Below are 13523 nucleotides of genomic sequence, written 5' to 3'. Positions count from 1 at the left end.
TTTTTTTAAGCGTTTCATAAATGAGGGTCTTAAAATGGCTGGTACTGAATTAATTAAGCACTAAAGTGATTGATTACTTCAGAACCAATGTATAAAAGGATATTGATTACTTCATTACTCAAGGTAATTAAGTACTAAGGTATTTGATTATTTTTGAAACGGGATTACAAAAAAATGGAATACTTTAGTAATTATTTACATAAGTGCTAAAGTAATCAATCATTTTATCCACCTTATTGCTAACCGATTATTTAGTCACTAAAGTAAAAGTTTACTTTACTTTTACTTACTTTTACTTACTTTTTTTTTTACTTTACTAAAGTAATGGTTTGAACACCCAAACCAATCGATTGTTTTAATTCTTTATTACCTAAAGTAATTGATTTCTGCAGTCGACAAGTCATTTTTAGACAATCCTTTAACCAACAAATTGCCAAAAATATATTATGGGATTGAATGTCTGGCCTCTTGCAAAAAATACTTAATCAATTACTTTTGTACTTACTTACCTAATCAATTAGTACTTAATAATTGATCACTTTAGAACTTTAGAAGTTCTTTAGGTATTTACTTTTAGGTAATTTATTTAGGTAATCTAGTACAAAAATTATCAATTACTTCATGTAGTAAAGTTCTATTAGAATACTTTAGATTCTAAAGTAATTGATTACATTAGCAACTTAGCACCAATACTAATCAATTCTTTTAGTACTTAATTACCTTAAGTAATCTTTTAGGGCTTGTTTCCTAAAGTCATCGATCACTTTAGTACTTTAGTATCTAAAGTGATTGATCATTTTAGGTGCTTATTTCAGTCAATTGAGTTCTCAAGGAACCATATATCGAGGTAATCTAGTCCTGGGGTAATCAATTACTTCATGTAGTTAAGTTTACTTCATGTAGTCAAGTTAGTTAAGCTATTTTAGCAACTTAGCTCCAAAACAAATACATTCTTATAGGACTTAATTACATCAAGTAATCAATTAGTATTTGTTTCCTAAAATGGTTGATCACTTTATTCCTTTAATACCCAATGCAATTAATTACTTTAGGTACTTCAGGTAATTGAGGAATCAATAAAGGAATCAATTATTTCACTTTGAGTTAAAAGTGCTATGTAAATACTTCAGAACACAAAGTAAATAATTACTTTGGTAACTTAGCACCAAAACGAATCAATTATTTAGTAAAAAATTAAAAAAAAACATACACAGACATGATAGTACATCTTAAGATGGGATACGTTTGTTTATTATTCAGTTTTCACGATTCCTCCACCACGCCGGTCTTGACATCCTTACTTTCTGACACTATTTTGCCGTCCACCAGAGTCTGAGTGACTGTCACCACTTTGGTCTCGACCGTTTTCTTTTTGAGGGCATCCACAACTCTGGAAAAATAGGCAAGAACAAAGGCTATATTAGTTGTCAATGAAGAATGCAAAACAAGCCTTGGTTTGGCTTTCCCTCTTTGCAACGGTTATTTTTTGAAGGCTCTCGCCAAACCGGCGCCGACTCACGTCAGGTCTATCCCTCCGTCAAGCAGCCGTCTGTATTCAGCAATCTCAGCCTCTAGTTTGATCTTGATGTTGAGGAGGAGTTCATACTCTTCTCTCTTTTGCTGGATCTCATTGCGGAAGCGGGCAAGTTCTTCCTGCCTCATCAAAATGATCTCGTTTTGTTTTTCCAATTGCATGTTGTTGTGCATTTCGATGCCGAGGAGTGTTTCCTTCCGGGCCTGTAGCTGTTTGAGAAGAGATTGGGTTCTTTGAATGATCTTTTTTTTTCAATATATTGTCGGGATGGGTGATACGTCAACTTAATTTGGGTAATTTGTCATTTAAAAAATTGCTGATTGGAAAATCAAGATTTCGCACAAATGGCAGAATGCTGGATGTGTGTTTTACGGGACACATTTACAATGAGTACTTTCAACTTGTGGCATTAAAAGGATAGTCCACTTATTTAGCCATTTTTAGCAGTAAAATGTAATATTTTGTTTATAATGAAGTCTCTCAGCCATTTTAAGCCTGTCTGGATTCTTAAAAACATGAAATTATGTCTTTGGGATTGAGTTATTTTTCATGTGCAGTTAATACTTTTCAAAACACCTTTTTTCACCTGCTGTCAACTAAAAAAGACAGGTAGACAGCCTCAGGTAACAACCAGTAAATCACCTACTTTTACATGCTTATTTAGTAAGATAGTAATTGAGTTATCAAATTAAATACTGTATAGAATAAATATTCCCTTTATACTAATAAAAAAATAGTAAACTACACGGACTTAAGCAAGTTATTCACAAGCTATGAATGTTAGTTTACAATTAAAACTCATTTTAAATCAGTATTTTTTATTCTCTTTTTTTTTTAAATAAACCAAACCTTTAGATAAATGCTTTTGCGTTCATTTCTTCCATTAATATTGATTAAAACCATAACCGCACAGAAAGATTGAAGAAAATTTAACTTTTTGACCATATCACCCAGCCCTACTCTATTATATTTAGTAATTCATCCATAAGCTTTATCATCAGAACCAATTGAGACAAAGCTTACCAGACTCAGTGCCGCCTGCAGATCAATCTCCAATGTCTGATATTTCTTCATGGTTTCAGTATATACTTGCGTGTCTTTTTTCAGGGCCGTGGTCTTCTCAGTTACTTCGACCTTCAAATGTTTGATCTGCACACAATATCGAAGATGGAGACTTTGTACACGCAACAAAGTGTCTCAAAGTGATCACTTGGAGAGTACCTGGGACTCATGCCATGTTTTGGCATCGTCCGCATTCTTCAATATGATCTTCTCATACTGCTCCCTCATCTCCTCCATGACCCTGGCTATGTCCTGGCCTTTGGGGGCATCAACGTCCACATGGACTCCGACATGTGTGATCTTGGCACGCAATTCAGCAACTTCCTGTCAAAGGGGAAATAAACAGGGAGTGATTTCCTGAGCAAAGCCTTTCCTGTGCAATAAGTCAAACAAACGCGCGACTTTAGAAAAGATGATGCTTATGTTTAGGGGGTTGATTTGTTTGGCTGATCTGTAATATTCTGCTGTTAGCGCTCCCTCACAGTTCCATGGTTCTTCTTAAGGGTGATCAGCTCTTCCTTCAAAGATTCAATGTCGCTCTCCAAGTTCAAGCGGATCACGTTAGTGTCATCCAGGATCTTTCGAAGTCTTGCAACATCACCCTCTACGATCTGCCGCATGGAGAGCTCGTATTCCATCCTAGAGAAAGAGAGAGAGATTTTCTCAGCTACGTAACTCCAAATAGCAACCCGAATCTCGCAAAGTTCAAGTACTCACTTGACTCTAAAATCATCGGAGGCCAGGCGGGCGTTATCAAGGGCGATAGCGATTTGCATGTTGCCCTTGATCCTGTCAAAAATCTGAAACGATGAATGGATTCATTTCAAGATGACGGAAATGACAGATTATAATTTTCCACTTTGAGAAAGTAATCACTGATAATGCATCTATCAGCTTCACTTCAAGGATTTCAAGGTAGACACTTGTGATATCATAAATAACAAAGGAGGAAAGAGATAGACACACATTATGCAGCATTTATGACGTGAAGTCTATTTCTACAGTACAAAAAAAGCTATTTACTTATCGGCATCATCTTAGTTTTTAACCATCCAACCTTCCTTGCGTGTCTCCAGGTGTTCTACTATGCAAACAGTGGCGCACACCCCAATGTATTTATGTAAACGACGCCCTAGACGAGTCACAATCATGAGCGCTCGTGAATGGGCAATCGGCCCGACGCAAGCTGCATGAAGGCACTGTTAATTTGGCTCACCTTTGCTCTCAGATCCACAATGATAGCATGGTATTTGCTATACTCCCTCCCTTCCAGTGGGCCTCTTTTCTCTACGGCCTCTCTGATTTGGATCTCCAGCTTGCTGTTGGCCTTCTCCAGACTCTTCACAGTCTCCATGTAGCTGGCCAGGCGGTCGTTCAGCTGCTTCAGGGCAAACTTCTCATCCTCGATGGCCAGGGATCCAGAAATGAACCCCGGTGACTGGTAGTCATACCCGCCCATGTACCTGTTGACATACCCTGAGCCGACGGTGGAGGTAGAGATCTTGATTCCATGGCCTCCTGCCCCGCCGAACACAGTGGGGGCATACGTAAAAATAGCTTTACGATTTGCAATCAGGGGCTCCATGGCTAATTGTTGACTGAGCGGAAGCGTCCGGGGCAGAAAAGTTTGACTGTGAAGAGTAAAGTCGTAGAAGTGTGCAGGAGTCTTATATACAAATGTGGAAGGCAGTTATTCCATCCTGCCACTCCTCTCCTATCTATATTGCATTTTCACCTTTAACCATTTTATGCAGACTTTGTCCCAGCATCCCCCACTGTGGTGCGGTTTGTCAAAGACATGAGCGTGTGCCGGCATTTTCTCTCCGATTGTTACTAACTATACTATAAAGTGTGATAATGATGATTACGCTATCAGGCAATGGATGCCGGAGGGATGGTAATGACACGAAAATCATTATTGATACCAACACAATCTAATGTAATGAGATCCAATACATACTGATGAATACAATGAACAAAGGCTCAAAAAGATAATAACTCTTAGTTTCATTTTTACTCAGCCTTGGTTAATTACAAGAAAGATGGTAATTATATGAAAATCCCTTATCTACACCTGCACACGATGGTCCAGAATGGACTTATGAATACAATAATAAAACTTTTACAATGATAATAACTCTTAGTTTCATTTTTACTAAGCCTTGGTTATAAAACTGTATTGAATTTCATCTCCTTCATGACCCCACTTTTCGTCCAGTCAATTGGACTCACCTGTGGCCACCGTGGATTAATATATATATATATATATATATATATATATATATATATATATATATATATATATATATATATATTTTCCCCATTTAAAAACCATTGTTTTACTTTAATATTATACATATTACTTTTATATTTTACATATTCTTTTAACGTGGAATCCGGTTTACTTGGTCTGCCTCACGACAGAAGTTTTGGCTTTGCTTCTGCCTCTGGCAATCATGTATGGAGTTTGCATGTTCTTCCCGTGCCTATATGGGTTTTCTCCAAAAACATGCACAATGGCTATATTGGACATTTTACATTGTCCTTAGGTGTGTGTGTGTGAATGTTTTTTCTTCTTTGTGTGTCCTGTGACTGGCAGGCAACCGGATCAGGGTTTTAAAGCCAGCTGTTGAAGATCAGAGCCTTCGCAATTTTTTTCCACGAGCAATTTATGAGCCATGTGCAGCCCGAACCATAGCGATTGTCTGCACGGATCACTAATTAAGTGTTGAACAAAGTCTCGCATACAAATGAATTGTCTTCAAAGTCCATTTGGGACAGTTAGCAGGTACTTGATTCTCAGTTTAGCAATCCATGTGTTTAAGTGAGGCATCATGTCCAAGATCAACACATGCGAAAGCACTTATTTCTCGTATTCTATTCAATTCTATGTTATTTCATATTCTATGCTTCCATATAAAGTTTCAACAAACACACAAATCCCTGGAATGCACTTTATTGATATGTCTGAACCTCACAGCATAACAGACAAGACAGACTCAACTGGACAGAAAGAAAAACCAAAGATGTCAGAAAAGTGATGTGGCGATTTGGAATAAATTGGCCTTTGAATGAATTTGTTTCCAAACATAGCTCAGCTCACCTCATAACATGAGAAGACAGCTGCAAGCCGGCATACAAACACATAAATAGCAGAACATCTATAATGAAATAAATAATAGATGATTTTGTTTTCTTCTGGTCCAGTTTTTGACTCAGTCAGCCTGTGCCGAGTTTTCTAAAGACGTCAAGCTAATCACTGAAGTGGTTTTAGTTTAAGGGTTAGTTGTTTAATTAAAGATGCCATGAGCCAATTGGAGTAAAAGATCAGCTTTGGCCAAATTGAGTTTATTGTTATTATTGTTGCTGCAAATTTTTGACGGCCGCTTCTGGTGTTCAGAGGTTCTTGGTCTCGGTGCTGGAGGACACCACCTTGCCATCCACCAGGGTCTGTGTCACCGTCATGACCTTGGTCTTAATCGATTTCTGCTCTTCCAGAGCATCTTGGAGCCTAAAGAAAAAATAATTCAGGAAAAAGATTAAATAGCCGGCCCGACAGCTGATTTCCTAAACAGCTTTTTCTTGACCGTGTAATCTACACACTTGAAGTCTCCGCCATCCAGCAGCCGTCTGTAAGTGGCAATCTCGGCCTCGAGCTTCATCTTCATGTTGAGCAGCGCTTCGTAGTCCTGGGTTTGCAACTGGATGCTGTTACGAAGCTGCGTGAGTTCGGCCTCCAGGCTCAGGATGATTCCGTTGAGGGACTCGATCTCCATGTTGTAACGCATCTCCGTGTCCCTCAGCGTTCCTTCCAGGGAGGCTTTCTGCAGAAGTGGACGCGACACGTAGCGAAGGGGTTAACATGTGGAAACGGTGAAGCCGGCCAGCTGATGACAGCACCATAGCGACGGGTCAGTCGTGTGTAAAGCTTATGCCAACAAAGTCTATGAGCGGGTGCTGAGTTGAGCATTTCAGGGAGCTGAGATAAGCGTTGTGTTCAGGGCAGTGATGTATGTCGGGGAAGTGCTTCTCACCAAGCTCCTCTGGGACTCCAGCTCGATCTCCAAGGTTTGAAGCTGCCTGCGTAGGTCATTCAACTCTGTTTGGGAAATCTTCAGGGCTTCTGTGTTCACATTGACTTGGGTCTGCGCTTCTGTCATCTAAAATTCAAATTGAAAACGTAAGGAACCTCAAATCAAAGACTTGGTTGAACGTTCATATTTTGCTGGGGATTTACTTGAGATTCATGCCACGTTTTCAGATCATCTTGGTTCTTCTGTGCCATCTTCTCATACTTAGCCCTAATCTCTGCCATGATCTGAGCGAGGTCCTGTCCTTTAGGAGCGTCGACATCAACGTGGACTCCCGACTGGGCGATCTGGTTACGGAGCAACAGTACCTCCTGGAGAAGGAAGAGGCGATATAACTTGTGAAAACTCATTCAGAACACGGTGTTTTTCAAACATTATTTTCCAGCGCGGAAATCCCTGGAAATCTCTCAGGATGTGTCAAATACAGTATTTTATGCAAGGTTATGTCCACATGAGTACTTCTAGGGTAATTTTCATTTCCGCTTTGGCTTGCAATGATCTCTGTCCATGCCAAAAATCTTTTTGGCCTTATTAACTCATTCAATCCCCAAATACATATTTTTCCATTTTTTTCAAGTATTTAGCTAAAGGATGGTCAAAAAATGGTTGGTGCTAAATGAATGAAGTACTAAAATATTACATTACTTTTGGTAACTAAGTGCTAAGATAATTTAATACTTTAGGTAATCTTGTATTAAAGTTAATGATTAGATTGGTAATGAAGTAGTAAAGTGATGAGGTACTAAAGTACTGAAATACTTGGATTAGTAATTGATTACTCTAAAAGTAAGCAAGTATTTTAGGTATCAAAATAATAATGTATTTGATTAATTCATAAAGAAGTTGATTACTTTAAATTAAATACTTAGGTACTTTAGGTACTAAAATACTTTAGGGCTCCAATTATTATAGTAATTGATTGCTTGGTACTTCATTACTCAAAGTAATCAATTACTTCTGGACTGAATTTCTTTATAGAATTAATAACTTCAGGTACTGAAGTAATGGGTATTGTCAGTGCTAAAGTAATCCATTACCTTATGAAACAGATTACTTTGGTGCTATGGAATTTTATTACGATTAGATTACAAACTTATTACCAACTTGATTACTTTCGTACCTCCCATTTTCAGACCCTCCTTTAGACAAAGTTGAAAAAAAATAATTATAGAAGATTCAATGTTTGGATTACTAAAGTAATCGACAGTTGTTGTTGGTCGATTACTTTAGTGCTCGCTTACAAAATGTAATCAACTACTCTAATCCTTAATTACCTAAAGTTATTCATTACTATAGTACTTAAATCCTTTCGTGTCAGAAAACCTCCTTCAGCCAAAAATATAAATATGTATCTGGGATTGAATGTCTGCATTCTTAAACGTAAATATGTCTTTGGGATTGAATGAGTTAAAACACATTTTGAGGTTATGAGGTCATTTTAGGTAAACAAAAACCAGAAAAAAAGTCTTTCCTCGAAGAGTATAATAAGAAAATACAATGCTTTTAAAGCACAGGTCTGTAGCATACCTCCAGGAAAAATAGTTTTCAGTTGTACTCACGTTGTCGTGGTTTTTCTTGAGGTGGATGAGCTCCTCCTTCAGGGTTTCAATCTCGCTCTCAAGGTTCATGCGGCTCATGTTGGTGTCATCGATCACCTTCCTCAGACCAACGATATCGGCCTCCACAGATTGGCGGATAGCCAGTTCGGACTCAAATCTATTCAAGATATTTCAAATATATTCAAGACTGATCGAACAGATCGAATTCAGAGATGTGACTTAATTTGCATATTTGAATATTTGACTATGTTACAAAAAAATTATGATCATGACAGGGATGCATTCATCAGTTAAAATGGGGCATGCCTGCAGCTGTTTGGCTTCAGGTTGCCGGTTGCAATAAACAATCGCGCCTTACTTCACTCTGAAGTCGTCGGCTGCCAGGCGAGCGTTGTCGATGCTGAGGACCAGGCGGGCATTGTCCATGGTGGCATCAAACACCTGCAACAGGTTGACAAAAGAGGAAGGCCATTTAAATTGAAATGCGATGACAGGGCGTGGAACAAAAAGCTTTGTGTTGATATCCACGCTAAAAAGCTTTCAAAGACAAAAGGACTGGGAACTGCCTTTAAGCACTATTTATTTTGGCTCAAGAGATAACAACAAGCAAAAGCTATTAACATTTTAGCTGATCTTCAGTGCCTTTCAATTATTTTTTTGCAAAGACCTCCCCAATGAAAGCGAAAACATTTTGCACCCACCCACTCACTGCGGATGATAAATAAGATCTTTATCTATGACAATTGTTTAAGGAATTATATCCTCTTTAACATTAACAAAGGAAATAACCCATTTAAATCCATTTTCAGCAAATGTTATCTTTACTTTTTACAGGGGTTTACACAGGTTACAGCTTATTCTGAAGCTGAAAAATATAGCTTAAAAGCGCCTGAAAAAAATGTCCATCCTTATTCAAAATAGAAACATTTTTGACCAACTGAACCGTTGGAAGCTGAAAAAAAAAAAGCAAAATCATAAGAATAAATGCAAATTGATCTGGAAATGAACACCATTATCTTAAATATTTTAAACTGAAGAAACAGGTAGAAAATGTAATGCAGATTTTTTTTTCCAAATGACGTTCGAGTTTATTGTGATTTAGAAAAAAATGTTGACGACAATTTAAAAAGTTGATAACCGTTGCACAGATTTCAACAGTAAGAAGCGCCATCTTGTGTCGTAGATGTGTCATTACATCACACCCAGCGTGTAAATTTATTATCCATAAATATATATGATGGATCTTCAATTTTCTGACTGTAGTTGTTATTTTGCTTGTTATCCTTCATACAGTTTGCCTTGGCTAGTGCTTTAGCTATTTTGTCCTGTGACGATATTAGCTAACTTTTTTCAAGACATGTATTTCCTGAAAACAGTAGCTAAAATACTGGAGCAAATTAGGAGGATTTCGTAGTAGTAGGATTTATTATACTTTGACTTTGTTTATGTTTTTGTTTTTCTTTTAAATGGTATGGAATGTCGAAAAAGTATGTTTTTATGAGGTTGCTAGCATGGAATATGCTCATGCTCTAATACCTTCATTGTTTTAATATAATATTCACTTGTACTATTTAGTCCCAATGGAAAAGTGACTGACACGTCACAGTTACTGACTAAACTGACGTTTAACTTGATGTGTACCTTTTAACAGGCGCTTGGTTAGCATTGTTTACTTTTGGGAATGAGTACAGTAGATAAATGAGGAGAACATCCAGGTGGAAAAGTCCAAGAGCCAATGAGAGAATGCCACATAGTCAAGTGCTGGCAGTCCTGCTGACAACCTGAATATTTAAGCCAACAGGATAGGGGCACGTGATTTGCATAAGGAAGGTGGCAATAGAGGTGAGGGTGCTGTGTGTTTGTGTGTAAAGCCTGGTGTGTATGCCGTGCGGTTGTTGCTGACGTTTGAGTCTGGCTAGCTCTGAGATGGGGGTGGAAAAAAAAGATTTAAATAATTTTTGCATTCAAATAGCAGAAAACTGGAGCACGGTTTGAATACATTTTTGAAGAACTGACTTTTGTGTATAGTAAATCATTTAATTATAGTGTTTATGTGTCCCCTTGTGCAATGTTTTGAGCATGTCAAGACCTTTGGAAAAATATGGGCTTTGAATTTAATATATGTACCAGTACTTTTCTGACCTTATATTTGCTGTCTATGCAGCATATATTATAATCAGCGAAGGCTTTTTTATTTTTTATTTTTTTTGCCTGATTAAGTTTAGAAAAAAAAAAAATATTTTGGAAAACCTAAGATTTTTAAGGAGGAATTGTGAAGATGTAGACATAGTGCTTTTTGTGTAGTGCATGTTCTTTTTTTTTAATTGGTACTGAATGTATCATTTATAAGAGGCATGTAATCACTTTAAGTCAAATTCACGCTTAATATAACGCAATGCAATGAATTAAAATAAGTCGTTTAAAGTGATGTGGTTGCTCCCTTTTGGTCCCTGGGACTTTTCAATTTGTTTATTTTTGTTTCCCGGCATTACTGTTTCCGGTCCAGCCCCCGGTTCCTGGCCCACAGGGTAACAGGGGTGGGGGTTGGCAACGAGGTGGGTGGGGGGGAATCTTTGCCATGGACCCGCAGGAGGCTGGTCTACTGTGACTGCTAGGTATTTACTGCTGATTATTTACACAGACTGCTTAGTTTCTTGCCATAACACACATAAAAACATACTCAGTATTCTGCCCTACTGTCTGACTTTGGGTTTCATTCATTCGTTACACACATATTACCTTGCCGGCCCATCTGAGGCGCCGCATGCTTTTAACTTAGGTTAGATGAATTGCATTGCCCAAAACCACGCTCACCTTCCTCCTCAGGTCATCCAGGATGGCCTGGTACTTGCTGTAGTCTCTGAAGTCCGGTCCGCTCTTGGCCAAGGCCTCCTTGATCTTAATCTCCAGCTTCTGATTGGCCTGCTCCAGGTTCCTGACCGTTTCCAGGTAGTTGGCCAAGCGGTCGTTGAGGTTCTGCATGGCAAACTTCTCATTGCCCGTGATGTTGGTCCCGCTGCCGCTCACCTGGATGCTGCTGGAGAACCCCCCTACTTGACCCATTCCCGATCCCAGCCCGCTGCGCACACTGGACGAGATGCTGATACGGTCTCCCCCGGCACCGCCGTGGATGGTGGGGGCCCTGTACACAGAGCCTTTGCCACTGGTGGTGGTGCGCAACGAGTACGTGGTTTGCTTGGAGGTTTGCATCTTTGCTGGAGAGACTCAGAGAGTGAGGCGCAGGCTGGCTGAGATGGGAACTCGCAAACACAAGGCAGAAAGAGAGGGGAAGCCGCTAAACTATATAAACCTTTTGGGCCCTCAGGTCCGCCCCTCAGACCCCTCCCCCTCACCCTCAGTTACCTCCTCTTTTTCCACCGGCCTAAACCGCAGCACTGCTTCTGCTCGTAGCTTGCCTTTGTCCCTTATGGTTTGTCCTAAGTTGGTAAATCCATCACCCTGTATGACAAAGTGTATAAATACATAAAACTGACAACAACATTTTGAATGCTTTATATCTTTATGTTCAAGGATCAACATGTATCAACTCGAGAAATATTTACTACAGATTCATTCATTACTTGTCGGTACTGAAATATAAATAAGCAACATCGGCCCGTGTCTTTTACATCTCTTTTTTGTTTTGTTTCCTTAATGGTGAGATTAAATCATATTTGACCATACAGATAGATATTAAAGTTAACACACATTACATTTGCACCAAAAAGTCCCCCCCTCCCCAGGAAAAAGGAAAACAAACGTTGCCAGGTGGGCATGCCTAGTTTTGAGAAGAATGCGTTTAAAGTTTTGAAACAATCATCACTTTCTTCATCCTCTTTTTTTCATCTTTTCAACGGCGCACATTGTCTACTGAGCCCTTATTTTCATATTCTGAATACAATTGGAACGTTTTGGCTGCTAGGAAATGAAAGTCGAGACTTAAAGGAGGGTGTTTTTGTAGAAATACCAGCGTTTGTATTTTGACCAAAAACTAAAAACGTACTTCCACAACATAAGCCTGGTTTTATAGTGTTTCATTTATTTAACCATTTTTAACTAATTAAACAGAAAAAAATCCACACTTAACCAAGATGAATTATATTTTTTTATTGTTTTCTTCTTCTCAGAGAAAAATATAGTGAGTGTATGATGAATTCCCATCGTATGTGTATATTTCTCAATGTAGCCCACATACGCCTTTGTGTTGTTGTTTTTTTGTCCTGATGTCATGCTGTGACACATGACATTTTTCGCTGTTATGGTATTGCGAAAAACTCCTATATTACTCAAGTTGTTTCTCGATCCCATTTAGTCAGCTGGGTGACATACTGTAATGTGGGTTCATGCCACACCCGCCAAAAGGGAGGCTAGTTATCATTACGATCATGTCAGGAAATATAGGCGTGTGTTCCATTGAACTTATGACCATCAACGGATTTCATAAAAATAATCAAGATTTGCATAAAGTAGCTTCGTGGGTTATGATGAAAAAATACGATTTTAAGAAATAATAGACATTAACATGCATTATACTCATAAAAGTCGATAAAATAACCAGCTTGGAAACAAGGCAAATCAATGATTTAAACTACTTTTGATGATAAGTTTTGACAACAGGATTTTCAACAACTGTTTTGGGTGAGTACTATCAAAATGGAATGTAAGTAGGACAAAGATGTCCTTGATTATTTACAAACATTGCCAATTCCCACTATGCAGAACCAGTGTCTGTAGTGTGCCAAGAAGGTCAGGTTTTCAAAATTGGCCAAGTTATGCAAATGTTACATCACTGTAATAGCGGCCCGACATTTGCATTTTTTTTATCTGTCTGGACATGACATTTTAATAAGGCTCAGATGGATGCTCTTAATTTGTTAAAAGATTTTAAGTGTGCCTTTTAGTCTGAAAAATACGGTAAGTGTCGACCTCATAAATCTGAAGTTGTATAATGCCTATAGTATGTTAAGCAAGTGGAGGGGACGTTTGCCTTGGCCACAAGCTGTTAGCCGGCCCACTCGACGGCAAACCAATAGAGATCCAGGCAGGCGAAATCTGCTCTTTTAAAGGTTTGACAGTGAATAGCAGTCATAAATTTCTCAACGCTTTGTGGATTTTTAAGCAAGTGAATCTTCCACTATGTTTGTAACTGCATTCGATCATCTAATCTAAGAAATCTTGAAATGTTTGATTTGATAAGAACTCTGGGCCTTTGCTGTGTTTAGTTCAAATGTAGTTTTGTTGCAAACAAACTTGGTGCGATTCAGTTTGAACACTATT

General features: G+C 38.4%; 2 protein-coding genes and 1 long non-coding RNA gene across 5 annotated transcripts in view; 1 reads left to right on the top strand and 2 right to left on the bottom strand.

The window, feature by feature from the left end:
* The window catches only part of LOC148428211 (uncharacterized), a 52523-nt gene that overhangs the window by 17712 nt on the left and 21288 nt on the right, over positions 1-13523 (top strand). The gene's annotated exons all lie outside the window — the stretch shown is intronic.
* On the bottom strand, positions 1230-4249 carry LOC148428213 (keratin, type I cytoskeletal 18-like). The gene is made up of 7 exons (XM_088405915.1): positions 3813-4249; positions 3314-3396; positions 3079-3235; positions 2756-2920; positions 2558-2683; positions 1520-1743; positions 1230-1390 (listed from the first exon to the last, which is right to left on the bottom strand). The coding sequence occupies exons 1-7, from the start codon at positions 4179-4181 to the stop codon at positions 1264-1266; spliced, it is 1251 nt and encodes a 416-aa protein (XP_088262041.1). The 5' UTR covers positions 4182-4249; the 3' UTR covers positions 1230-1263.
* Positions 5537-11539, bottom strand: LOC148428212 (keratin, type I cytoskeletal 18-like). Its single transcript, XM_088408286.1, has 7 exons — positions 11061-11539; positions 8605-8687; positions 8247-8403; positions 6834-6998; positions 6631-6756; positions 6200-6420; positions 5537-6107 (listed from the first exon to the last, which is right to left on the bottom strand). Exons 1-7 carry the CDS (start codon positions 11454-11456, stop codon positions 5993-5995), a joined length of 1263 nt encoding a protein of 420 aa, XP_088264412.1. The 5' UTR covers positions 11457-11539; the 3' UTR covers positions 5537-5992.

The sequence above is a fragment of the Hippichthys cyanospilos genome, chromosome 2 (assembly GCF_059441005.1).
Source record: "Hippichthys cyanospilos isolate Australia breed blue-spotted pipefish chromosome 2, RoL_Hcya_1.0, whole genome shotgun sequence".
NCBI classification, from domain to species: Eukaryota; Metazoa; Chordata; class Actinopteri; order Syngnathiformes; family Syngnathidae; genus Hippichthys; species Hippichthys cyanospilos.
Note: the sequence above shows the minus strand (reverse complement) of the source record. Positions and strands in the feature narration are given on the sequence as shown.

What these genes read in the sequence shown, in the direction of transcription:
- LOC148428213 (XM_088405915.1), bottom strand. Translation starts at nt 4,181, where the DNA reads ATGGAGCCCCTGATTGCAAATCGTAAAGCTATTTTTACGTATGCCCCC. An exon ending in TTGTGGATCTGAGAGCAAAG is followed by an intron (nt 3,397 to 3,812) that starts GTGAGCCAAATT and finishes TCATCGTTTCAG; the next exon opens with ATTTTTGACAGGATCAAGGG. An exon ending in TTAAGAAGAACCATGGAACT is followed by an intron (nt 2,921 to 3,078) that starts GTGAGGGAGCGC and finishes CCCCTTTGACAG; the next exon opens with GAAGTTGCTGAATTGCGTGC.
- LOC148428212 (XM_088408286.1), bottom strand. Translation starts at nt 11,456, where the DNA reads ATGCAAACCTCCAAGCAAACCACGTACTCGTTGCGCACCACCACCAGT. An exon ending in GCCGACGACTTCAGAGTGAA is followed by an intron (nt 8,404 to 8,604) that starts GTAAGGCGCGAT and finishes TATCTTGAATAG; the next exon opens with ATTTGAGTCCGAACTGGCTA. An exon ending in CTGGATGGCGGAGACTTCAA is followed by an intron (nt 6,108 to 6,199) that starts GTGTGTAGATTA and finishes TTTTTTCTTTAG; the next exon opens with GCTCCAAGATGCTCTGGAAG.